The sequence below is a fragment of the Sander lucioperca genome, chromosome 7, assembly GCF_008315115.2.
Source record: "Sander lucioperca isolate FBNREF2018 chromosome 7, SLUC_FBN_1.2, whole genome shotgun sequence".
In the NCBI taxonomy this organism is placed as follows: domain Eukaryota; kingdom Metazoa; phylum Chordata; class Actinopteri; order Perciformes; family Percidae; genus Sander; species Sander lucioperca.
Window position 1 is genome coordinate 41,739,138 of NC_050179.1, and position 27,874 is coordinate 41,767,011.

The 27,874-nt window shown below is 39.0% G+C and overlaps 1 protein-coding gene and 1 long non-coding RNA gene across 3 annotated transcripts in view; one reads left to right on the top strand and one right to left on the bottom strand.

Moving 5' to 3' along the window:
* The window catches only part of LOC116048675 (cholesteryl ester transfer protein, plasma), a 28,821-nt gene extending 2,401 nt beyond the window's left edge, over nt 1-26,420 (top strand). For both annotated transcript variants that reach the window (XM_031297872.2, XM_031297873.2), the window contains exons 4-17: nt 1,151-1,221; nt 1,318-1,405; nt 1,516-1,585; nt 2,012-2,072; nt 2,309-2,400; nt 11,709-11,808; nt 12,912-12,991; nt 13,278-13,328; nt 13,417-13,569; nt 14,768-14,835; nt 19,613-19,655; nt 20,118-20,190; nt 26,007-26,092; nt 26,189-26,420. In XM_031297872.2, coding sequence (XP_031153732.1) covers nt 1,151-1,221; nt 1,318-1,405; nt 1,516-1,585; nt 2,012-2,072; nt 2,309-2,400; nt 11,709-11,808; nt 12,912-12,991; nt 13,278-13,328; nt 13,417-13,569; nt 14,768-14,835; nt 19,613-19,655; nt 20,118-20,190; nt 26,007-26,092; nt 26,189-26,266 — 1,114 coding nt within the window. In that variant the 3' untranslated portion in view covers nt 26,267-26,420. The remainder of the gene's footprint in view (nt 1-1,150; nt 1,222-1,317; nt 1,406-1,515; nt 1,586-2,011; nt 2,073-2,308; nt 2,401-11,708; nt 11,809-12,911; nt 12,992-13,277; nt 13,329-13,416; nt 13,570-14,767; nt 14,836-19,612; nt 19,656-20,117; nt 20,191-26,006; nt 26,093-26,188) is intronic.
* On the bottom strand, nt 16,558-23,484 carry LOC118495459. The gene is made up of 3 exons (XR_004897890.1): nt 23,474-23,484; nt 22,327-22,338; nt 16,558-16,752 (listed from the first exon to the last, which is right to left on the bottom strand). It is a non-coding gene; the product is annotated as an uncharacterized LOC118495459 (long non-coding RNA).
* Nucleotides 26,421-27,874: the final 1,454 nt, after the last annotated feature.

The window sequence follows — 27,874 nt, forward strand, 5'->3', positions numbered from 1 at the left end:
TTCATTTAGTAATTTATGTGGTGTTTTCATTTGCGGGGTGAAAATGTTCCACCAAAACAAATTCCTCCCAAGACCAATTTGCAGGTACACCGTTGCTGTGACCGGAGCTGCCCAAGAAGATTGTGATTGGTTTAAAGAAATGCAAACAACCCAGGCCGTTTTTTTCTCCTATCCAGGAGAGTATATATGGAGGAGCCAGACCTTACTCCGCAGCGCTGTGGAGATAGGTCTGGCAATGCGAGACTACATAAACTGTGGCAGAGTGTTTATAGATAAGACTTGAATGAGACAGCCCCATTTATTCTTATGAGAGTTGCTCAGTGGCGCATGAAGCCATCATGGAGCCAAAAATTACCTGAATGATAGGCACTGCTTCCGCACTGTGCAGCCAATAGAGCAGGCGCACTAGAGACTGTAGCTGGCAGAACCAGAACCGGCTACTTTCGGTTTAGCGCTCTGCTAGCTTGAATGGGAATTACATGATTTATACGTGTGGCTCTTCTAGACTTTCCAAATGTAATTGGACCAAATGGATCAAATTCTGTTAAGTTTGGATCTTTATTGTCCCTCATTGTAATGCATGTTTAGTGAATGTTGTCTAACGCCACATAGTGGAAGTGATCCAAAATTTGCTATACATCATCTCCAGTGCCCCGTCTTCTGGGGAGGTGCTGGAAGCTTTCATTTGTTATTTTTTTATTGTGAGTCCAGAGGTTTTTTGCTGACCCTGCCTTGAGGTGTCCCTAAAGGGGTTGTGGGGGTTACTTCATGACGCCAACCATGACCTTTGATACCCTGTCAGACTACTGCTACACTGCTGTGTAACTGACATTATTTAGCTGGTTTTCCAGCTTTGATTGTTTTCTATTTGTGCTACTGTTGCATTGTGCTTTAGTGTTTAATCATCCTGCAATTGTGACTTAAAAGTGGTGAGAGCTGATTGTTGTTGTGTTCAGGCATTGCATATCCTACAGATTACATGTCAGTCAAACAGAAGAGCCACACTGTAACTTATCTCAGTGGATTTCCTTTTGATTAAGCTTGAGTTTCTGTAGGTTGCTGTTTCAGCCATGGTGACATCACTTCCTTTTAAAAGTAAATTGAGTAAATTGATTTGTATTTATTTGCCATTTGTATTCATTTTTCATAGTGTCAGCGTTGCACAATCAACTGACTTTGAAATTGAATCTCAGATTGATCTTGGGATCAACCCCAGACTTTGTAAGTACTTTATGTTGTATGTGTACGCAGGGATTGAGCCTTGATAGAAAATGCATTAAGAAAAGTTATGTTATTTCTCTCTGTCTCCTCTGCCAGACTGTGGAGAAGGGAAGATAGCAGCAGACACATCAGACTGTTATCTTAATTTTCACAAGCTCCGTCTGCATCTGCAAGGCGACAAAGAGTAAGTTACAACACTGAAGCCTGATGGGCTGTCAACAGCAGGACAGAAAGAAGCATCTGCATTACATAACCAGTGTCTGACTATGCTGTATGTTTGCTGTTGTTGGTCAGACCAAACTGGCTAAAGAAGCTCTTCACTGACTTCATCACCTTTACTGTCAAACTGGTCATAAAGGGACAGGTGAGGGCAACAGAAACAGAACTAACCTTTCATTCATCTCTTTTTCTTTGCCTGGCAATACGAGTACATGTTGACTTAATCACAACAAACTGATAGTTAGCATGTTCATGTCTGCTTAGTCAAAGTAAAGGTAATACTGTTGAGCCGTTTTCACAGGTACTGACATTAGGTCCCGACATAGTCACATGTAGCACACAACAGAAGAGTCAGATGTCGTTCTAACTTACTGGAAATACTCTGTATTATTGGGGATTAAATGATTTAATTGTGCAGCTCTTCTAGACTTTCCAAATGTTATCAGACTGGAAGGATCAAATTCTGAAAGAGAAACAAGTCATTTCGAGGGGGTTGTGACGCTCAAAAAAATGAAATGTCTTTCATCATGTTAGTCTATGGAAAAAGACTTATGTCTTCTCTCAAATGCAGATTTGTAAGGAGATCAACAAGGTGGCAAATATACTGGCTGACTTCATACAAGACACAGCAGGTGTGTGCGTGTGTGTGTGTGTGTGTGTGTGTGTGTGTGTGTGTGTGTGTGTGTGTGTGTGTGTAGAATAGAGAGACAGAGCAAGTGACTCCAGTCATATCTTTAAAGCACATTGGTTATCTGTGTCCATATATTTGACAATTTGTGCAAATCCATAAAATAAGTAAATTAATCTGATATGTATAAGTGTTTTTTATCTGGAATGTATCTAAATATTAGTGTTTGTGTGCTTACAGAGCAGTTCCTCAGTAATGGAGACATCAGTGTGGACATTGGTGTAACTGCCACTCCTGTCATCACTGCTAACTACATAGAATCATACCACAAGGTAAATAATACCTGTATATCCAGTCTAATACACACCATATTCTTTAAATTGTGTTCATAAGCGATTGTCTTGCATTGCTAAAAAGCAAAGATGTTCACAAGTCATTTTTTGGAAGTCCAAGTCGAGTCTCAAGTCTTTTGCCACGAGTCCATGTCAAGTCTCAAGTCTCTGGCCATCTGATCTGTCCCTAACACTGTATTGTTAAATCTTATGAATTCAAAGCATGTCCTGTAGCTACCATCCATACAGTATCAAAATCAGTTGTGGGATAACTTTCTGGGGTCTATTTAACACATCCCTCTAGCCCTCGGACCTGGTGAAATATTAACCTAAGTCTGTCACATCATATGGATACAACTATAAAGATACAATGTGCCTGTTCCCAGCATTAGCACAACACTTTGCGACAGTTACCTTGTTACTTGTGGTGATATATGCTAAATGTAACATCTTTCACTAAAAAAAAAAATGTCTAATGTCGAAGTGGAAATCAAGAGAATAGTGGCAGCGCCACACCAGTTACAGAACAACATGCATCTCTGTGTCAGTCCAAATTACACACAATAAGCAGTTTGAACTCACTGATGTAATACCATTTATTTTCTAAGTGTTAGGGACAGTTCGGTATTTATGGAATGGACCACCGGAGGAAAATAGGGGAGGGTCAGGTCTTTTTATTTTATGCTGAGGGGAGGGTCATCCAACATTTTTTAGTCTGGGTGGGGGGGGTCACCCAACTTTTTTTATTCATGAAAAGAGCAAAATTTCAAAGTGGCTTGTTTGGTGCATATTTATCCATGTAGCTCTCAGTCTTGGCCCCCTAGCAGATGGTTCTGACCGCATACGCGGAGTTTGCTGGGGGGGCAGGAGGAGCACTGCCCCCCTGGTGGCTCAAACAGGTAATTGCATTGTTTAAAAAATGAGTGGAATAATTACATCTGGCATGACCAGATATTTTATAAATATCTTAAATAACACAAAACAACTAAATGGTGATAGGTAATACAGAGTTCATATACTGTTTTAGTAAAAAAAAAATATTACCTGGCTGACGATGGGAGCAGCAGGACGCAAAAAAACAAAAGTTACTGTTGCACTAGTCTGGACATCTTGCCGTGCCAACCTTGCAATAAAGGTTTCCTAAATGCCATGTATATAAATGTGATGTCAGCTTACTAATTGATTGCGGGTTTTGTGTAGATTTGGACTTGTATACGTTTATTCCACTTTGTTTAAACGGCGAAGTGGAGAGGCCTCGTTCACCTGTTTGGAGCTGGCTGGTGAATGTGACGCTCGTATCGGCCTTGCTGGATACACCGTATCATTTACCTTTTTGTGGATCTACTTTTTATTCGTGTCATTGGATTACGGCAAAATAGGGATCTTTTTTCTCAACGTGTCTTAACGTTTTATGGTGAGTTTGGAGAGGCATCTCAACAGACTGTAGGTCGAACACTGTTCACTGTTACATTTTAGTTGAGTTTAAGCGTCTGTCTATTGCGTTCCAAAACAGCCGTGCCGCGATTGGATTTCATAAGGGCGAATTGTTAAATTGTTACAATGTAACTTAAAATCTGCTTTAAAAATAAACATATGTTTTGGAATATAATGTTCAGCTGGCAGCTTTACCTATGTGCTAAAATATACAATGACGAAGCCTAGTGACAAGTTCATAGCAACCAGTGTTGAATTGGTTAGCCTATATCCCAGTGTCCTTTGCTGAATGGTGTGTGTGTGGTGGTGTGAATGTTTTGTTTTATTGTTTTATTTCATGTGAATACTAGTTTACTAGAGGAGTAACTTAGGATCTGAAGTAATGCAGTAATGCATGAAGTGTGCATTTAGTTTCCATGCTTATTGTGTTACTGTGTTAGTGAGTAAATCAATAAGCTGTGTTAGTGAGTAAATCTACTGAAATGGCCACCACACCATAACAGAGGAGTGTGATGTGTAAGATGAGAAAGCAGAGGTTAACTCGTGTATGTCATGGCTGTAAAAATCAAATGGTATCTGTACTTCTTTGCTAAGTAGAAACTTGCATGCAAGGGGAGGGTCATTCCTCTTTTTCAAATCATTTTGGAGGGTCATAGGAAAATTATTACTGACGAGGGGAGGGTCACGTCTTTTTAGGTTAGAGGCCACAAAACTCCTCCGGTGGCTCCTTAAATAATGAGCAGTCCCTTAGTAGGCTCGGTGAAGCTGAGTCCAGCGCGAGGGAGATCCGACTCAGGAGAGGTTAGTGAGGCCAGCGTCTCTACGGCAGGTGACAGTGCACACGGATCTGCTGCGCCATGCATGGATGAAATAATAAAATAGTAAATAGGACTATACAGCAACAGAAATATGTGCAGAATTAAGACAGTCAAGACGGCCCAGTGTTTGGTGGACCGGGTACACCTTGTTCACTTAATAACCTACAAATCATCCACGGGATCAATATGCATAACATGAGTTTGCCCTCCCGACACAGTGTTTGTTCCTGGGGAAATGGATCTGTGCGTCCCGCCTCCTGTGCGCCATGGATGTCTGAGCCTGAGCAACTACTAACTATAAAGATACAATGTGCCTGTTCCCAGCATTAGCACAACACTTTGCGATGGTTAGCTTGTTACCTGTGACGATATATGCTAAATGTAACGTCTCTTTCACATTAGCGTGTGAGTGACTGACCTATTTGGGTGCGTTTTGAGATGCCTGATGAAGTTTGAAGTTGTTGATCCGGCATCATTTATCTTTGTGCCACACACCTTGCATGTAGCTGTGTTACAGTGAGCAGGGGATAGTGGACCCGAACGCAGGGAGAAGGCAGGCAGGCAGGCAGGCAGGCAGGCAGGCAGAAGGTTTGAACTCGAGGATTTATTGAACCAAAAACGGCAGTACAGAGGCTGGAAAAAACACAGGGAAAAAAATCATAGGGAAAACTTACAGGAACAAAAGAACGCAGGGAAGAATCCAAAACAAAAGCACCAGGCTAAGACATGCAGACAGGGCACAAACAGACAGGGAGTAAACACAAAACGATCTGACAAGACACAAGGGGAACAAAGAAGCTAAATACAAGAGGTGATGAGCAAACAATGAACAGGTGGTACAACAGGTGAAACACATTAGGAGAGGGAGAGTAATCACAAAAAGGCGGGAAAACATAGGAAGTAAAACAAGACAAGACAGAAAACCAGACTATCACAATAAGACAGGAAACAGAAATATACACAACAGGGAACAGAAATATACACAATGAAATATACACAGTCCACAGAAACAATATACAAAACAGGAAACATACAGAATTGTAATAACAGGCAACAGAAATATAAACAACCCCAACAGAAATGTCCATAACCACAACAAACTGTTCGCTTACTGCCACTGTTTACGAAGTTATTGAAAGCAAAACTAAGGACAAAAGGGACAACTCCGGGAGGACTTGATATCGCCATGTCAATGTATTTTGTTTTATGTGAGTGCGCGCACATAAGGCATAACGCATGCGTTACGTTGCACATTATGGCAAAGGGCAGGGGACATGAGGCTCGTCATACGTTTCCCCAACGTATATGTGCCAATAAAAGAAAATAGAAATACATGAATGAATTTAAAAAGCAATAAATGCATGAAAACATGTTGTTGACGAGTCTCGAAGCTCGAGTCTGAAGTCTTTTGGGTCGAGTCGCAAGTCAAGTCTTAAGTCTTTTGGTTCGAGTCCGAGTCAAGTCTGAAGTCAGCTGTGCGACTTAAGTGCGACTCGAGTCCCCATCTCTGCTAAAAGGAAGTAGGAATGCAGTACAGAATCAAACATAGGTATCCAAAAAACACTAGATTCCAAAACACAAAAGGCAAGTTCTAATTGCCAACTAGGAGAAAAAAATGGAACATCAGACAACTTGGGACAACTGAACTCCAAAGATGAACGTGTTCATATATTAACAAGTTAAACTGGACTCCCTGGGGAATGTAAACAGGTATTTTCTGTTACCACTAGCTGAGTTCCTTTTGTTCTACAGAAAACTTTCTATAGATTTTATACTGTGTCAGTATAGTTGTGTTTATCTTATTCTGATTTTGTTTTTGTATGTTCTGTTGTGTTCTTGCATAGCCAAAACAAATACGACCACTGCCCAGTTGGTTAATGAACTGCCCAGATGTTACAACCTTAAATCAAATGACAAACAAACTATTTTTATCTATAAACTATTCATGCAACAATGCCTGTAGGACCACACATTGTGGAATTCTGATGCCAATTGGAGGATGTTAAGACCACTGAACCAATGTCCACCAAAAATGAACTCATTTTTAAATATTAATTAATTATTATTATTAATAATTTCATCTTAAACTAGACTTATTGGGAAATAAGTAATAAAAAGAATAGTATAGTAATAGTAATAGTAAACAGGCATTTCCCAAAACCTCTAGAGGTCCAGTAAAGCCATGGAACTCAGCTTCCAAGAATTCTCTAATTTTCACATCTTTTAGGTCCCTATAAAGGCCCTGACACACCAAGGAGATCGTCGGCCAGTGGTCCAAGTTGGGCCAATAGTGAGCATCCGTCGCTGTAGTTTTTGCAGTTTGTCACGCACTGTCACCACGCATCGGCCTTTGTCTGCCCAGACTATACCAAAAAAAGGCCCTGATTTCCCCAAATCTTCCCTGCAAAACCCAAAGAGCATCAGCCCTGTTTACAGGTAAACAAAGTTTGACCTGGAGGGATGGATGAATGGATGAAGACACGGCCTGCAGGGAATTTACAATGAGATGTTGCGACAGCGGTTCTGCCGGGCCTGAGGCACTTGCTTTCCTCAGCTGGTTATTTCCCTCAGACTGGCTCAATAGGCTGTTACTGTCTGTCTGTGCAACAGCAGGTTAAGTTTTGAGTAAACTCAAGATGGTGACCAGAGAGGTGTTTAGCAAGTCGGAACACAAGGATGGCAGATCGACCAGCACTGTTTCTTCAGCTCTAAATATTTAAAGGATTGGAACTCAAGGCTAGAGTGAATGAAAGAGCTATTTCCATCTTTTAAATGCAGCTCCAATATTTACCCGTGTTACCACATCTCTGGTCATGCAACTCTTAAGAAAGTAGGGTATTTTGTTTCATCCTCTACATCGCGATGTGCGCATGTGCGATAGTCACATCGCAGAACGTGCAATGTTAACGCTACAACTTTTTTGCTACTTGATAGAAAAGTAAACTTTCACCATTCTCCTTTTACGTGATTGTTACCGGCTGACCCTTCCCCTTTAAGACAGGTGGCCATGTGGGTAACGTGTGTATGTGATGTAACGTTAGTCCGACGGGGTTGTGATGGGAAGTGAGGCTCTCTCGTGTGTAGAAATGTACCATAAGTGGCAGTTGTCGCAGACACAGTGATGTACATGCTTTTCCATGGGTAGTGAACCTACAGTAATCAGAGTTTTATGTTTGCTGCAAAGACAAAATAAATCACATAATAACAACGTCTCCTGGCCATTTTTCACCACAGTGTTGCAAGAAAGCTGCTACCAGCCAGGCTAAAGCTAATATAATTAGCCTTAGGAAACAAGGGGTCTGTCCCAACTAATGTTACGGTTCAAGGCCGCGAAGCTGGAAACTTAACTCTAATCTACAACAGAATAAATATCGCAATGTCAGTTTTTTCCTATATCGTGCAGCCCTATAAGAAAGATGCCAACAGTTTTTAGATCGGGTAGAATTAATCTATTTCTGTTGATCCTGTTTGTTTGGTTGCTGCTTCTATGGCTGCAGCACGCCGTGTTTGCGTTTCATATCTGGCAACCAGACCAAAACAAAAGCAGACGTTCCAGATTGGAATAGAAATTTTAAAGGAGAAAACACTGTCTTTAGTATTTTTGCCAAAGAAGAAAGTATTTCAACTTAGCATTAGAGTTTAGATTCTCTGCCTGAGCCCGAGCCCGATCTTGACCCAATCTGACCCAGGGGCCGATATTTCCCGCCACTATCCTTGGGCCCTTGATCAAGCATTTGTGTTTTTTTAATCATTAATTTATTAGCCTAATTGGGTGGGGAGAAAGCTATGCCATAATCCTCCACTCGCACGTATCCACTGGGCCTGCTGTGCTGTATTGTGTAGCTTGCAAGTGCAACATGGAGCTTGAAGATGTAAAGAAAAAAAGAAAAACAGGAGAATTAACTTTGAGCAAGTTTGGAGGAAAGTCGTAGGTATGGAACCATTTTAAACAAGTCGTGGGCAGTGACAGAATATGTGTTGGCTTTGTCGAGTGCATTTAGTGCGGCACGCTGCTCACCTATGACAGCAAAAAAACGAGGACGATGAACAGACTAGACACATGAAGCAGGCTTGCCATGGCAGAAAAGATGATAGTCAGCCTTCAATGTCCTCTTTTGTTACTTCTCCAAGCATACCCCTTCTAAACAGATTTCTGCAGTTCAAACAACTCGGAATTGTAGTTGAGAACGTCAGAACGGCCCACGTATTAAAAAATTGTCGGGTTAAAATTGGGCTCGGGCTCATAATTACAGTTAATGTGTCGGGCCGGGCTGGGCTGGGACACAATGTGCACGGGCTCGGGTAGGGTCAGGCTTGATTTTTTGGGCCCGATCTACACTTTACTTAGCATGTTTCCATAATATCTGATGACATATGTTCATTTTATGATTTAATACAGTAATTATATAACATATTTCTCCTTTAATATTTCAGTTCATAATTATTGTTTAAAGCTACATTGTGTAAGAATTTCTCCCATCTAGCAGTGAAATTGTATATGATAACCAACTGAATATTACTTTCTAGCCCTTCCCATTCCGAGCACATTTTAACTCCTACGGTGGCCAAACCCGAAGTTAGCTCTTAGTAGCTCCATCGTTTACACACAGCTGTTCTAGCTGTAGCCTAGTCTGTGTTACAACTACATGATGTGAGTTGTCTGCCAGGGAAATCACAACGTTATGCACAACCATGCTATAGTTAGCCAAGCAACTATAAAACTTTGAATTTACACAAATAGGCTGAATTACCTCGAGAAGAAAGCAGGCAACTTCGTCGTCCCCTTTTAAAATCCTTGCTCCTCATAGGCTCTTTCCATCTTGAAAAAGCTTACAATTTTCATTCATTTATTGGTTTATTATTATTATTATTATTATTATTATTATTATTATTATTATTATTATTATTATTTAAAAAAGAGACAGTGCAGAATAAGTGTATTGCACCAGATATATCACAATTCTTATTTCGATCTGTTGTCCCTGGGGGGGTATACAGTACAATATAACAATATTAAAAATATTATTCCACATAACACTAATTAGTATACTTGTAGGACAGACCAATGTGTATACAATACAGTCAGTGAGGCATCATTAGACCTTAATGACAACTACATTATTTTTTAGTTCAAACTAACCAAAACTCATGCACTCTCCAATATTTGTGGGGTTAGCATTCCACTGTTTGTTGCTGTAACTGAAAAAGTATTTTGAGCACATTTTGTTGAGCAATGTTTTATATAACAGTATATAACAGACTCCCCTTGTTTATGATCTTGTTTGTTTTATTTCACCACGAGCTGTTGTAATAAATTGTTTAAGTGGTGGGGGAGCTAAACCATGCAGTATATTTTAAAGTAAACACACAATGGTCATAAAAAAGCCCAATAATTTGTCTTTTTCAATTGCAATAGTGGTATGAGTTTGTTTTCTTTTGTCCAGTGCTTTAAAAGCTTGTTTAAAGGCTAAGCCTGACCTAGCATACAGAAAAAAGTATTGATTTAACATAACACTTCTACTGCATACTACTGAACAGTGCAATATGCAGTAGGTACTACATACTGTATTCGTTGGTTGTACTGTATGTAGTAGGCAGTCCTGAATACAGCCAAAGTGTAGAGTGCAGGATAAGTATTTCAAAATGAAACAGGAAATAATAACTAAGAACTAGAAACAAGAAAAACACTAGACCTGCAAGCACGGGTCCTGACTTTGAATGAAGTGTGTTTTACAATGATAAAATTAATGTTTATTTAATTTGAGTCTGGTGGATTTGGATAGGCTTTTTCATGTTAAACAAAAATTATCTTACTCTTCAACCAAAATATCGACTTCTGAAGGGATATTTTTACATACTGTTGTAAGAAACTTAGAATAGTAATCTGAGGATGTCAGTGGCAAAACAAGCACTTTTAGTGGAAATAAATTGAAGTTGCGCAATTGCCCATTAACGTTCCATTGCAGCTTGTTTCACTGCTGCCAACTGCAGTGGTATTGCTTAATATTGGAGAAAAAGATTGTTCCCATCAGTCACATAAATACAAAATCATGCGCAAATCGGTTCCAGGTTAAAAAAACAAAAAAACTGAGTTCCATTTAATAGGAGTAATTGCCAATATACCCAACACTTCCTGTAAAATAGCACCACCTAATGGATGATTGACATCAACACACAGCCTTAGTGGAGCATGGGGAACAACTGAGTCTGGGTTTTTTGGTTAATTGGAGTAATTGTTGCTAATATACGCATTACTTCCTGTTTTGACTGCAACCTACAGGAAGTTGTTCCTCCATAACTTGCAGATTTTTTCAGATTATCATAATTCTTTTGATAACTTTTGATCGAAATTGTCAACTTTGTCAAACATTGATAATACACAGTAGTTTATGGAGTTGGCTGTAATACATCATATACATAGGAATTTAGCTCTTGGTCAGCTCCCTGCCCACCCCTAATCATTTTTGTACAGTTCCTTCTGTATCATACATGGATAGCAGTAGCATTCAGAGTTTAACAATTCACATTGAGGTGTACATTGTTACGGGGAGGCGGAGGAAAGAGGACCCAAACGCAGAGAGAGGCAGGCAGGCAGGCAGGCGATGGTTAAACACAGGTTTAATGAACAAAAATGAGGAGAGCAAACAACGAAGGAAGTCCTGAAGGCACAGGCAAAAAGGTCCAAAATACAAAAACCAGAATAGGGAATCCAAAAACAAGGGCACACCTTACGACACGCTGACAGGACAGGAACACAAACAGACACAAAGTAAAGCTAGACAAGACAAGACAGAAAACAGACTATCAAAATAAAACAGGAAACCAGAACCACAGACAGGAAACATGAAATAAACTAAACACAGAGACTTGACACAACAAGATAAGACACAACAGGGAACAGAAATATACAGAATAATGCAAAAAAAACTGAAAATGTACAAAACCATAACATACATGTAGATAAGAATCACTTTGTTTTAGGTGTAAAAGCTCATATTGTTGTCTCTCTGTTCATCCCTCGCCTTATCTTTCCTTTTTTTTTTATAAATATCCCAGGGGCTGACCAACTACAATAATGCTTCCGCTGTCATCAATGACTCTGTTTTCCACCCCAAGCAGCTGACGGAAAACATGATGCTTTACTTTTGGGTCTCAGGTCAGTAGTTGGCTTAATTCAAAAGTGCAGGTACATTAGAAAGGAATGGAACAATAAAGCAAGTATCCAATGTGAAATGTCCCGATGTTCTTGTTGGTTTTGGGACTTAGGTTGTAGGTGTGATGCTGTGAAAGTTGGTCATTACATTTCTCAAAACTAGAATCAACAGCATCAAAAGTAATCTCTTGCCATTTAGATTTTGATGTATCTGTTTAGTCAGGTGTAGTATTTACACCCAGTCTGTCCTTTATGTAGCGAGTTGGATAGTGAGGTTAGGATGGAGGATGGCTGTGAAGGGAACTTTTATCCACACTTTGAATTTAGTGACAGACCTGCAATTAACTTTTGCACTTTTATTAACCATAACCTTAATCTTTCCCTAACCTTTTACATACCATAATTGATATGCGCAGATATATTTAGAAAGCAAGAATTAAATAAAGTCTGTCACTGAATGCAATTTCAGGTTTTAAAGAATCATCTAATTTTGTTGTCCTTGTCTAAGGTTGGTGTAGTTATTGATATTATTGTAGACAGCAACTTTTTGTTTTCCCTGAGAATCTTTGTGCGGTAAAATTATGTAGAAACTTGATTTTCTAGATATCTCTTGTGTAAGGCAGTTTTCACATGTATTTGTTTTCTAGCTGTTATGACTGGTAAAACATTTAAAGTAATCTACGGACATTTTAAAGCATAACCTCAATAAACCTAAAGTATAAATTCAGTAAGTAAATATATATCTAAATTACTTCACGCTTCTCGCTTTCTGTCTCATAGCCATCTGGTTCTGCCCAAACTTTCTACCTGTTAAAGGGGAATTTCTTCTTGCCCCTGTTGCTCATGGGGGAATGTTATGTCTCTGAAAATGCTAGGATGTAGTCTAGACCTGTTCTATATTATTAGATATCTTCTGTTATGATTTGACACTATAAATAAAATTGAATTGAATTGAATTCTCCAGTATGGTCAAAGAGCAGCAGCTCATGAGCAGCAGGGTAGGCCAGTGTCTCAGTTATAAAGATTATCTCCTCTCTTTGTGAGTTACAGGTGTATTTCTACTAAACATCTTGTTTAGTACAGCTATAACTTGTGTTTAACCCCAGACCAGGTCTTCAACCCCATGCTTACTGCTGCCCACCAAGATGGCCGTTTCCAACTCTACATCTCTGGAGCAGAGCTAACTGTAAGCACATCACTTTCAAACATGTACTGTAAAACATCCAGGTGGGGCACATTTAACATCACATATGGATGTGGTATCTTATTGATAAAATTGGCTTTGATGGTAGCTTACTTACTGCTTTTTTGAACCTGAGTAATACTCTTATTGGTTTTGCTTATGCAAAAAAATACTACAAACATAAAATATGCTATGTGCCTGTACATCTTAGCTAACCAGGTCATCTGGTCAGAGAAGTTTCAACTGTTGCAGTTTATTCTCTTGTTTATATTGATAAATGTGATTTCAGGAACTTTTCAAGACAAATCTCTCTAGTGCCATGCCTGAATTTATTAGAAAGGTAACACTTCTCATCCCTGCACACTCCCAAATGCAAACATATACACCTTTATCAGGTGAGACATATTATTTTGCGTTTGTGTGTTCAGTGTCTGCTGGAATCAGGTTCTCCAGAGCTAAGAGTCTGGAGTTCATCTGTTCCCTACCTGAACACCTCCACCTTGGGTACGACTGTCTGGGGGAAGGCCTCTGGGCAGCTCCACTGTGGGAGTCAAGGCACACCAACACTCTCCTTTCAAACGGTATTTTGCTACTTTTTTTGTGACAGGACATTTTCAGACATCTGATAGAAAGTTAAAGAAAACAGAATTTTTATGAGTTGAGTGTTGATGCTGTTTTGATGCATCCCACACTACTAAAAGACATTTTTCCTGAACACCACTGTACTGCTCTATGGTGTCGTGTGGTACAGTGATTCCCAATCAGGGGTAGTTGTACCACAAGAGGTGCTTTTCCAGTTTTCATGGAGTATGTGGAATATTGTAGAGCAGCTCATTCATTTGAAAAATAGAAATAATTATTGCATCCATCCATCCATACATACATACATGATTTTTAAAGGGATATCCATCCCATTATATGGATTATATTATCCATATATTTGTGTTCTATTCAAGGAAAAGGTCAAGGTAAACTTTATTATCTCAAAATACTGAAATGTGTGGTCAAGGTGCACTTACTATATATTCTGTTAATGCAATGCATATATCTATATCTATATTATTCTTACTACTAGTATAATGTCACTGCTACCACATTGCACATTTCTGTACATGTTGTTCATACATTGTTCATATTATATAGTTTAAGTGTTCTGAATGAGGCCTTTATTATAATTTAAATAGGCATTTTTTGTTGTTATTTAGTACAAGAACAAAATGGTTTAAAAGCAGACCAATGTACTTAGAAAGCCATTAATGTGTTATCAATATGTTTGATGCACATATGTGAATCTGCTGTGTTTGGAAAGCATTTCATACAGTCAAAATGGCGACATCTGCCAGGCAACCCTTGGTATTGCATTTGTAAGGAATGATAAAATTAAATACCACAATACCACTGAGATAGACTATAAGTGTGTTCTAATAAAAGAGTGAAAAAAAATGTTATTTCCCTTGTGGGATCAATACAGTATAAATTATTTATTATAAGAGGTCACAATTATACAAACTTTACAGTCTACAGCTTTGCTTTCAAATTCTGAGGCAGATTGACATGCACATCCCATATTAAAATCTGACGCAAAACCTTTCTGATGCGAATGCAACAAAGCAAGGCATTTAATAAAGTATTTTTACATCTTGGCATATTACGTGACTGAGGCTTAGTTAAAAAGTGAAAATATGACCATCTGTGATAATGTGATTATATAGTTGTAAATGTTGTGATGATTTCACTGTGTTTGAGTGACATTTTTATTGTTTGTTTTTTTATATCTAGGATGTGGCCATGGACGTCACAGTTTCCTATGCTGACAAGAAACTTTTCCTGCATGGTAACCCGTCAGAGTAAGACATTTCTTGTAGATTTTTACAAGACTTAGGGGCTTTGAACGACTTTCATGCAGAGTTTAGGCTGCAAATGAATTTATTATAACTTATATATATATATATATATATATATATATATATATATATATATATATATATATATATATATATATATATATTAGGGCTGTCAATCGATTAAAAAAATTAATCTAATTAATTACAGACTCTGTGATTAATTAATCGAAATTAATCGCATACATAATTAACGGTGCCTGAACCGATACTTTTTAAGAAAGTAAAAAAAGAAAAGAAAACAAAGGGTACTAAACAACAGTTGGTGACATTAAAGAACGGCTTGTTTATTGCTAAGGCCATATGGTCAAAATTAAATGATTTAATAATAATGTATAACAATAACAATAACTTATTTCACTAGTAAATTGCTGTTGAACGACAAAAACAACCACCGAGGACATTTACAATAACTTCAAATGCACCACGAAGCTGTAGTTTACCAGTTTCAATGAACGCACCGTCTGTGTTGTTTTTCCGGCGGCAGCTGCAGATTGTTACATCGCGCTGTTGAGTCACAGTCCTCTACAGTAAAACACAGTCAAACTTTACACCGTTCAGCGTTAGCTGTCAGCATTGTAAATGTGTTTAATCCAGCTACTAGCTAGCGGTAGGCTAACGTTAGCTGCTGTCGAGTATAGTGTTAACTAGCGTCACATGCAGCGGTGTTTGTATTGCCTGTATCATCTTAAGAGCACCAGAGAGAAGTGCAGACATATCAGTGGCACCAGATTTCGGTAGCCAGGGTTGGCAGGAAGAAGATTTTTACAAGTAAATGTTCCAGTTAATGATCCAGGCAGCGCATTCTCGTCTCCCTCCTTCATTTTTACAGTCGAATGGTGGCTAGAACGGCTCCGGGTCAAACGTCAATATGGAATGGATTAATCTGCGTTAATCTGCGTTATTTTTTTTAACACGTTATTTTTTCTCAGATTAATTAATCGAAATTAACGTGTTATTTTGACAGCCATATATGTATGGCATACATCTATATGTGTATATATATATATATATATATATATAGTTATATTTTTGGGTTTCATGAAAGCACCCACACATTTTTGCATTAATCAGTCAGAAAGCTATTGGTTCTACAATAACATAGATAGATGGAGAACTTGCTTCCGTACATAGGCAGACAGTCACAAATGTGTCAGTATGCTCAAAACAAACCATTTCATACAGTCATCCAATCGTGTCTGAGGGAAAGTTGTTACAAATGGCCTCACTCGAAGGTGCGCTATAAAGCCTGCGGTCATGGAGAGGGCAAAATGTGATATGTGTTCTAATGTAGATAATGGCGGACATTTCCCCAAAGGCATTAATGGTGTTGCACTTGATTGTACACACGACTAAGGTCTGGTAGAGAGCTTGGAAGAGAAGTTTAAACACTGTTTACTTTCTCACCTGCACATGTCTGGCCCATCTCTGTGTTAAGTCTGCCCGATTGTTGGATTTCCGGTTTTGGAAAGTTACAGAAATTATCATTTGCAGACCTTCCATTTATTTTCACCACAATATCAAGTCCAATTCTTATTTGTTTTACTGGATGACTGTCACATTCAGCACAAAATGTTCTACTCACATCGCTCTTATCATTTCAGACATATTTCCGTTTTGCTTTCATTAGCTCCACCCAAGCAGAAGTCTGCCATTTTGTATTTTGCGCAAGGTGTTTGCTAGAGGATTTATCAGATTAGTTTAATTTTTGGTTGGTATAATCATACGACTAATGTGACCCTAAATTGTGAAGGAATAGTCGATAGCTCGGACATGATGTCATAGGTCATGTGACAACATATACATGGAACTTTTTAAAAATTCCTCCTAGAGGCCTTAAAGGGATATTTCACCGCTGGAAAGCTGAATATACCTTTAAATTGGGTCACTTATGTAGTATAAATGTGATTTTTTTTTTTAAATTGGTGCCTTCTAGGCCGAGAAAAGCCAGGAAATGTGTTTTTGGCTCATGTGGCTGAAAGACACCAAATCCCAGAATGCACTTGCTTCGCTGCTCTGAGTATACTCCCAAGCCACGCCTACCGTTTACAGACAGACAGACAGTGAGACGGTCAACTCAATTCAACTGTGTTTTATTGTCATTTCAACCATATAGTTACATGAAACAACGTTTCACCGTGGCTCAAATGGTTACACAATTAACATATATAAAAATGGCATATAAAAACAACATACGAAACAGGCTACATTTAGTGCACACACATTATATGCTCCGTAAAGTTCAGCTAACACATACTAGCATTAGTGCTTGGTAGGCTGTAAAACACATTGGAGAGACAGCAGGTCTCATATTTCAGACACTGCAAAGTTATACATTGTTTGTTGGGCTATTTCGTTATTAAATTCACTTCTGATACTTTTTTAAGCGAGAAATCAACTATATAAAGCTCAATTATGGGCCGTTTTACGAAAATTGATGGCTAATTGTAAATTTGGTAAGACGTGTCGGACTTCAGGAGCTCCACACAGTCTGACGAGAAAGCTGCAACCTCCATACCCAGTGAAAGTCACCGTTTCTCGGGTTTCGTTAGCTGCTACTGTCCCTCCAATCCTATGTGTACAGATAGCAGCTAGTTAGCTTCATTTTCGGCATAACTTTCGTATATTTACAGTTTGAATTTCGTGACACCACTTACATAACATCTACCCCAAGGTCTTATAAAGCTAACTATGGTGTCCGATTTCAATTTAATGAATTTTTGTGAACATTAGGGGTTTTGTTAGCTGCGACTGTCCCTCTAATCCTATGTGTACAGATAGCAGCTAGTTAGCTTCATTTTCGGCATAACTTTCGTATATTTACAGTTTGAATTTCGTCACGCCACTTACATAACATCTACCCCAAGGTCTTATAAAGCTAACTATGGTGTCCGATTTCAATTTAATGAATTTTTGTGAACATTAGGGGTTTCGTAAGCTGCGACTGTCCCTCCAATGGACACGCATGATATGCTCCGTAAAATTCAGCTAACACATAGCTAGCTACTAGCATTAGCGCTTGGTAGACTGTATCACCAAGTATACAAATTTGCGTGTAATGTAGAATGGTCGGCATTTAACAGTCACAAACTCCACCAGCAGTTAGTTGGATACAAGCACCCCCATTTCTGCACTAGGCAGTCCGTGTTAACACAGCTCACCTCCACTAGCTAGCCTTACCTGGCGACAGAGCTAGTAGAGTAGCTAGACTGGTAGCTGGATAGTCCGTAGCTGGATATTCCGATACAGCAATTGTTTCCACAACAACAAAAACACAGCAGTCTCTGAACTTGCGTTGGGAGTTTCGTTGATTGGATGTAGTCCAGTTTGTTGTCTAATGGGCGGACAACAAACACGATTTTGACACCCACAAACTCGTTCAACGTCCCCCGCTGATGATGTCCCTTTACCGGCCAGAGGCATCGAGCTGCACAGCTGGTCTCCATAGCCAGCGGGCGAAGCTGTGTCGAGTATTCCGTCTGTAATAAAGTGTCCTGCATAGTCTCCGATTTGTACCAATGTATCCCGGTGGTACACGTGTGCGGTAGTTTGAATGCACATAATTGTTGTTCTAAAATTTCCTTCGGGACGAATAAATCTATCTATCTAAAGTTTTGATGCTGAGAAGCCACGCTACGCGAGGATTCAAGATGGCTGACAGTCGTTTTGGTTCGTAAAATTTCGGAGAATGCCGGAGTCCAACCCCCTATTGGCTATGCGGAAGTAGCTCCTAGTACTGGCTGTAGTCCTTTGCCTCTGGGCAAAAATCTTCCGATGACGCAAAAATCGTCGTTTTACGTCATCGGAAGATTTTTTTGCAGACCCACAATACAGAGATCTCCCCTCTCAGGGGGACATGAGGGGGGGAAGCACGATCATTCAAAAATACTACCGTGTTTCTACTGAGACAAAGCTTAATGCTAAATTGGTGAAGTATCCCTTTAACAGATCCTTCTCAAATCTGATGAGCAGTAGGTGGCACCTTGTATGGCAGCCTCTGCCACCAGTGTATGAATGTGTCTGTGAATGGTGCCTACACTGTGTAAAGCGCTTTGAGTAGTTGCAGTGCTTTTTTGCTTTTTTTTTGTGACCCTATACTTCGGGCCCTTACAAAAAACATTTTACGACAGGAAGTGCTTAATAAAATTGCAATACATAATTTCCAGTGCCACACACTCCACGCAGGAAATAACGTGTTACTAATGCAGTGTCAGATAGTCAAGGAAAGGCACAGTTTACATGTTCCTTGCTGCTTGCAGCTTTATTTATTATTATTACTGTTTTAATGCACAAAGTGAAAGAAATTATGGGATTAAATTTAACTGGAATTGTATTTTAAATAAGATTTAATTTGACAAATGTATTGATAGATTGAGCTAAATTAGGCATAAATCAACAGCAATGTTATTATTTATACACAAATATATCTACATACTGTAGATAAAAATAAAACTGAACTCACAGGCATTTAAGATATGTATCATTGATGACTGATTCAACAACATCAGGATGTCAGGAGAATGTCGAAAACACAAATTTTACGTATTTATGTCAGCCCCGTCATTTGTGTTGCCCAGCACAAATTTGCGTCCGTTCGGATCTTTGCATAGACTTTGTATGGAATTGCGCCGCACAAAATATTTGCTTTATGTTTGGTGTGAACACACCATAAGTCCATGTCCTGTGCTTGGTGTGTGTGATTGTGATTCTTCTTCCTCTCTAGGATCTTTGTATTGCAAGCTGAGCTGCCCTTACAACATCAACCAGTAAGAGCTATTTTCAGTTGATCTCACTAACCAAAATGTTCTTATGTGAAAAATACTATAGTTAAAACTGCATATGAAATTTGACATGATAGTGATGCAGATCAATTCTAGCTTAAATACAGCTAGAGCCACAGGACATGGAGGAAAATATTTAAGATGGGAGATGAAAAAGACCTGCTTTTGCTTTCTTTGACTTCGGCCATGACACGTGTATGATAAACAATATATGTCTGTTATGTGTAATCCCTAAAGTAAAAATGACACATATTGTAGTACATGATTATTCTTCTGATACCAATTAATAATAAGAAAAGAAACACAAAGATTTTACAAGAGAACACAAAAGTAAGTATTTTTCTCCCATTTCAATAATTTTTTGTCCATGTTGCTTGTTGGAACTATGCTGTTGTTTGAATGTTTGATTGGACTTGTTCAATCACCAATCAGTCTCTCTTTTTCCAGCTGCTAGATGAGGCACAACTGGAATTCATAAGAGAAGCTGTGGAGAAGATAGGCATTCCCAAGGTCCTGTCTGGTAAGGAAAAAAAAAATTACACACAATAAAGTGAAACCTGGCTTAAACTTCAACCTATTGACCCCACCATCAGAACGTATTCTCTTAGAATGGCTTTCATACAATTACTGTCAACATAACATTTTAAAAATATATGGACATTACTATAATAACTTATTTAACAAGCGAGTCAATTACTGAGATGAGAGATTTGCAGCTTCAACAGGCAAATGCATTTCATTTTACAATAATGATGATGAGCTTGATCTGCTAGATTGCCTTTAAACAAATGGTTCCTGCAGCTGATTTCACCATGGAAGGCTCCTCCTCAAATGTATTCATGTTAAATTGTTGGCTGTTCCAAATTCAGTAGAAAAATTAAAGTTATTGTTTTGCTATAGCAGTAGTAGTTGTGATGTTACAAAACATTTATATGAGCAATCATAATCAACAGCATTGCTAACTTGACCTGAAAATACCCTTAACTTGGAGTATCAACTTATAGCAGGGTCAAAATGTAACTTCAGGAGATGAAAGTGGAACCTATAATGGTTGCATGTTGTGTTATGTTTTATTTAATTCCAATTGTGTAAATAGGTAGATGCTAGAATGTAGGTAACCAAATGAGTCGCCGAACAAAATTGGCATACTGCATCAAGCATTAACACTTAAGTTAGCAGCTAGCTATGAAGGGTTAAAGGAGTAATATGTAATACTGACAGCTATCGTTTAAAATGGGTACTACAGTCCAAATTCAAAATACTGGAGAGAGTCGTCTCCTCCCGGCCCCTTCTCCCCCATACCGAAGCTCACGCAGTTTGCCAGGTTGAAAAAAGCTGAACCCAACACCACACAACATCAACGTTAGCTAGATGCATGCTAGTGGTGTAATCTGTGGTCCGTATGGATCAACACTCGCGTCTGTCTCTATCTTTCAAATGCATCTCCAACATTTACCTGATATGATATGATCTGTAGCCATGCAAATGTTTAGAAAGATGCCAAGGTTTTTTAGATTGGGTATAATCTAACTCTGTTGATCCAGTTTGTTTGGTTGCTGCTTTCATAGGCGCAGCACGCTGTGTTTTTGTTTTATATCTGGAAACCCGGTGTTTCAAAATGGGCAGTGGGAGGTAACACACAGGCCAAAAAAAAAGCAAACGTTCTGGACTGGAATAGAAATTTCAAAGGAGAACATACTGGCTTTAGATAGCTAGCTAGCTAGCTAGCTAGCTAGATAGATAGATAGATAGATCTTTATTGTCATTGTCATTGTATGCAATACAACGAAATTCTGTTGGAGCCATCCTCTCCAAATAGCAGCATAGAGTAAAAAGATTTTAAAATATATATATATATATATATATATATATATATATATATATATATATATATATATATACATATATGCACATACACCAGCACATTCTCACCCAAGCACATCTCGCACATACACATTCATCTCGTACATACACATTCATTCCAGTTCTCAAAAAATAGCTAAAAAACAGTAAACACAGCAGTTATTGCACAGAGTCCGATTGCACTGAGGGGGTAAGGGATGTGTGTATGTTTTGTTTTTTGTGTGGATCAAGCCCCCAGGAACAGCGCCATGTCTTAAAGCAACCATGGGCTTAGCGGCCAACGGTGGAACTGCACCCCTCTGGACCAGAAGGACTTTTCCCATAGAAAGATGTTTTTTTGGGGGTACATCAACTTACCTGCCCGAACACAACCTCTTAACGGTCACCGTACCGTCTACGGTACACCTTGTGGCTGTGGCGTCGCTGTAACCTCCACTCATAAACGTTTTTATAACTTTAAAGCATTAAATCTTCAAAATATACAGCCATGCGACACACCAATTGAAAGCTTAGACTCTCAGGATTCCATTAAGCCCACACACAAAGCATAAGATGATTTATAGCAGTTACACAACTGCTAAAAAGTTATAGAAAATAAAACAATACAGCGTAAACACAGCAGCTGGTGTGTAGTGCATGCATACCTTTTTCCTTGTCCCTTTAGCCACTGTGGGGATTTTTTGCCCAAAACTTTTTTTCTTAAATCCAAGTGTCCAAGGAAATGGAATATCCAAGCCATTATATCCAAAACAAGCTGTTCGCCTCACAATCTTGATGTTTCTGGCCGAATCACAATGGAAAATCGCTAAACTGTTTTTCATTTCCGTAGGGGAAAGTGGGGTGAGTTGTGCCAGTTTTTACTCAAAGTGACTTTAAAGTGAGGCCATGACAGTAATGCCTTTAACTTAAGGATGTACATATATTTCAGGATGTGGTGCATCCCTGAGAACAATAACTTTGGATCTGAAATAAATTGTTTCAGAAATATAGCTTTTGGGAAAAAAGTGGTCTCGTGGCACAACTTGCCCCTGGTGCGGGGTAGGTTGTGCCTTTGGGGGAATACATTGGGGTAAATTGTGCCAGTGATTTCTGAAGTAAAACAGAACATTTTAATGTTATGAACTGTAATGCTATATGAAAGCAAGACAAATTCAATACAAAATTACTCAGTTAAGGTTTATTTAGATATTGTCACCCTATTAAACTGTTGGAATGAAGTCATATTTTGTAGGTTTTGGGAAAACACAAAAAACCTAAATACACGATACAATATATGATATTTGTGAATCATTTCAGGCAAAAAGGCTTTGGCAATAGATGCCTGTTGACATACATAGAACGCTGTCTGTCAATTATGTAACATATAAGAATAAAGTGACTAGGCTAATTTCTAAACATTCTATTGTGACTTAGGCCACTTAAAAACTTAATAAAACTTTACTTTTAACTCTTTAATAACATAGTGCAAACTCAAAACTGAAATCAGTGTTAGCTAAATTAAACAAATGGCAAGTAGGCCTAAATCAAACACTGATGAGGCATGCCCATCTCCTCACTTCTCCAGATTATCCCCTGTGAGTATGTAGGTCTAGGTGGTCTGGATCTGGCCTACTAGTTAACATCCCACTTGTCAATGCTGCAGGGGAATATAAATGTCTGCTCCCTTCTGGCTCTACCACCAAGTTTTTGGGGTGTGGGTAGTTTCTTGAGCACATCACCTCTAGGGATGACTCCTTCATCACTGGCACAACTTAACACAGGCCCTTTGGCACAAATCACCCCAGACCCACAAGTTTGAAAAACTAGCATGATCCAGCAGTTAAAAGCTAACATCATGCTAACTCTATAGACTCATTGTGTAGCCTGCTAAAGCACTAAAACATGTGTGAAATGTTTTCAAACTTGTCTGTAGACAAGTATATATATATATATATATATACATTTTACTTTGAAAGGAAAAAAACAGTTTTTTGAGCTAAAATGTGCTTACCTCTCATGCCATGTGTCTCTTTTCTTTGGAGGATGAGTAAAATGGATGGCTTTTCAAAATGATGTGGTCACATGACCAATTTCTTCTATGGTTTTCCAGAAACAAGGGGTGGATCTACTTCCCCCCTGGCACGAATCACCCAAGGGGGTAAGCCTCTCCTCGGACCGCGAACCTCCTATGGCGCCATTATAATGCTACAAAGCGATCACCCCCCGTTAGCATCCCATTGACTGCCATTCATTTTGACGTCACTTTGACAGTGAATAACTTTACATCTGAAGAGTTTAAAGACTCTATTTGTCCATTGTTTATTTCTAAAGAAACACGACAATGTATAAAAGGCTCCATTACCTTGTACCTCACGTTATGGCTCCGTAGCAGACGTTTTTGTAAAAATAGGCTAACGATTGCGTCATAACCACGCGACTTACTGTCGCATAGTAGAGGAATTACCGTATAGTACAGGAGAAGTGCGCAGGCAGTTTCGTCTCACATTAGCTGTTTAAATGTAATTACTAATGTTAACTATCATTTTAGTGATCAATAATTAGCCTGTGCCTATGTTATCTCCTTACATATACCTACGCTCTCCGTCTCTGCAAGATTGGGAATGATTGAGATTTCTCTTGGCACAGCTACCAGAAGACTTACAACTTTCAGACACGTTGCTCACGGCACATTTACGTCGTCTCTCTCAGTTGGAGGCTGCGCAGTAACGCTCAGCGCTCACCGGAAAAGTGCTTCTAACGGCCTTCACTGGTCTCCGTCCAGAGCAACGGGATCTGTTGGTCCATTCTTATATACAGTCTATGGAATCACCCCACTCTCCCCTACTTGTATCGCTGCTCGCTTCTCTCCTGAGGCTCCTAAGCCAATCGGTAAAGGTTTGCCTGTGATACACCAATAGAAAGCTGAAGCTCTGACGCGATGTGAGCCCACGTGTACACGAGCAACATTTGCTCGGACCAGTTACATTTAAATGCTATAAGACCCATCTACATTTTTAGCCAATGAGCAGACAAGTTGATAGATACCAAATGTGCCACTGAAATTTTAACCCTGTAATGGCTGGAGCTGTGTCAAAGCAAAAACAGGGCCTCCTATAAGCATATGACAGCCTGTGCAATATATAATGACTTATTTCTATATATTTATGTATATAGTTATTTCAAGTATGTGTATGATTGATGTGGGTGTGATTGTGTATTTGAGAAGTTTTTTATTTTGTATTTTATTGGCTTTTTTCTTTGCACTTTTCAAATGGAAATCAGAAAAACGCATACACAGACATATATGTAGAAAAAAATTCATATAAAATCCATTTTTGAGTCTTTTGGCTTCTGGATTTTTTCTGTAGTACACTGAGACATGTGGCTATTACATTGTGTTGTATCTCTAGATGTGTTTACAGCAGTGTATTTTAATAATTTTACAGATGTATGACTTGGACGGAAATAAAAAACCTCCATTCTAGCCTCTGTAACTCTGTGTCAGTGAGGCCTAGAATCACCCTGACACTTGTAACAAACAGTGTTTCTTTTCCAATGATATCAGGCACACCCCAGGGTGTCAAAGTATATGGGAGCTGTACCACTTTTAATTTGGGTATGACGTTTAGACCAAAAAGCTTGAAAATGCAGCCGTTTGTAGGGTCTTTGTTTAAAACGTCACGTTTTTAACATTTTTAACTTTCACTAGTAGCCGAATCCAGAGTTATTAAACTAGGCATGATGAACGCGCGTAGTAGCTAGCTAGTAGCACGACATAATGATTACATCTCCTTGGTTCTCTAAGTACATCCATCGTTTATTTAGATAAGCATGTAAACAATCATGAACAACAAAACACGTTTAACATTAGTGAATATTTTATACAATGAAACAGCGAGTCCATGAGTTCGCCACGTATACCATGGATGTATTAAGAGAATGAACTATACTTGAGACACGAGAGAGAAGCTCATGAACGAGCATGTTGCTACCGGTTGCTACGACAACACAAACAAACTGTTGCTAGTGCGCATGTCCATCGTGACGTCATGGGCCAGTCAATGCGGAAGATCCGAGCTCCATGATTGCTTTTAGCGCTTTTGAGCACTCTCATTGGAATGAACGGGGCTTCCCGCCGTACGCTGTTTCCAGTTCTCTTAATACATCCATGGTGTGGATGTGTGTATGATTTCTGTAATATTTTCACAGCATTGTTGTCACAGAGTATAGTCACAAGTAGTATCTGATGACATATCATGGTCATTTTATGATTGAATACAGTAAATATTTGACATATTTCTCCTTAAAAGTTAGGGTCAGGTTAAAAGAAAGGGTTTGGGTAGACGTGTTGTAGCAGGGTTCAAATTACCAACTGTGTAGTTGTTCGGTGGCTACATTCAAGCATCTACTTTCAAGCATCTACCGTGGAAAAGGGGTAAAGTGGTGTGTTATATAATGTGGTTTTCTGTAATACCTTTGTGGCGTGTGTTCCAGTTCTTGAGATTGAGCTAACCAGGCTGTTGGACAAACAGGGAACTAACCTATTTGACATCATTAACCCAGAGGTGCTTCCATGGGATGTAAGTGTTCTCTTGACTTTTTTTCTTCTTATCATGTGCCTCTATTTGTTGTACTTCTTAGTCACATTGCTGTCTCCCCCCCCCCCCATGCTGCAGGGCTTTGTGGTGATTCAGATGGATTTTGGTTTCCCTCATCACCTCCTGGTTGAGTTCCTCAGGAAGACACTACAGTAAATGAGCACCCATAGGCAATTTGGGCCAGATTTGGTGTTGCTTGCAAAGAAATTGTACCTCTCAAAAGAATTATCAACATGTTAAGCCATATAAAACATGCTTCTGTTGCATACTAGTAGCACATTTTGATTTTTATATTTATACTACTGTCAATCGATTAAAAAATGTAATCAAGTTAATAACAGTCATGGGCTATGATTAATCACGATTAATTAATCCATTTACTTGTAAACATGCAGTGTTGAAATAAATAAATGCATGACAAACTGGTTTAAATAAACATATTCTTCAGTTTTATTATCTCAACCATTAACATTTATTAAACAAGTGTTCAATAACAATCTTAATTTGTTGAGGCATATGAACTGCAGACATATTTAGGAGTAACCAACAACTGTTAATGTGGGCTACAAAGCCACAAATAGCTTATCTGCAATTTCTTTGCATAGTAAAATCAACTCAAATGAATGCAACAATAAGTAGGCCCATTTTAGAAAAAGAATGCCATAATGTATGTGAAGGGACAGAGGGTCTCTACATTCTTGGTTAAAGATAATTACTTCAAACAGATGTGCATCATGCCTCAGGTCAACCAATCATACAGTCTAGTCTTCTTTCAACCAGTTGCTCAGGCAGACTAGCTTAAGATTTTCAGATGATAGAGCTGACCTCTTCTTCTGCAGAATTTTGCCTGCCAAAGAGAACAGTCTCTCACATTGCACTGTTGAGGGAGGTGTAGCCAAGTACGTTTTTTCAATATGGGCCAGCTTACCATATGCACCTGCTTGTGATGTCCATGTCCAGTGGTCTCCAGTAAGTGCAATAAAGGTACCTTCTGTAATTGCCTCACTTTCCTAACTTTTTCAGCATCATGCAGTTCATGTATTCTCGTAAAACTTGCCATTCAGCAGAGCGGGCACTGTCACCTCTGCTGTCATCGTTTACTCACGTTTGCCGTGCCACACGTATCACATGAAGCGCAACCATCGATGCAATAATGGGAAGATGTTGGGGTCACATTTGATAAAATGCTTACTTTGCGTCAAAAATAATAATGCATACATTTTTTTAGATTAATCTCATGTGTTAACGTTGACAGACCTAACTTATACAATATATCAGATCACCGGAAATATTCAATTTTTTCTCCTTTCTTTTTCTGGGGTTTGGGGTGGGTGTTAGTTCTGTTTAGTTCAGAGTGCACGTTACACGGAGAGGACGCTGGCGCTGTTTGTTCGCTGCTTCTCTGCCTATTATTGTCACGATTTACTAAAGCGGAACCCAGAAGCAGACCAGGACAAGGTGAGTAGAATAAAGGTGAGTATTTATTTAGTGACTTGAATGTGGAAGCAGGAGAATCCAGGTGACGGAGCAGGCAGTGGAGGTGAGTAGGTGGGAGGGAATGAGCAAGGGGCGGATTGGCCATCTGGCAACTGGCAAATGCGGGCTGGTCGGTTTTTAATGTGGGCCGGTCAGATTTTTTTTGTTATATATAGGCTATACAAATAAATTGTCTTTACAGGCCAACAGCGCAGAGGACGGGTTTTTATCGCTTGCACGATTTCACTATGGTTATAATAATAATAATAATAATAATAATAATACATA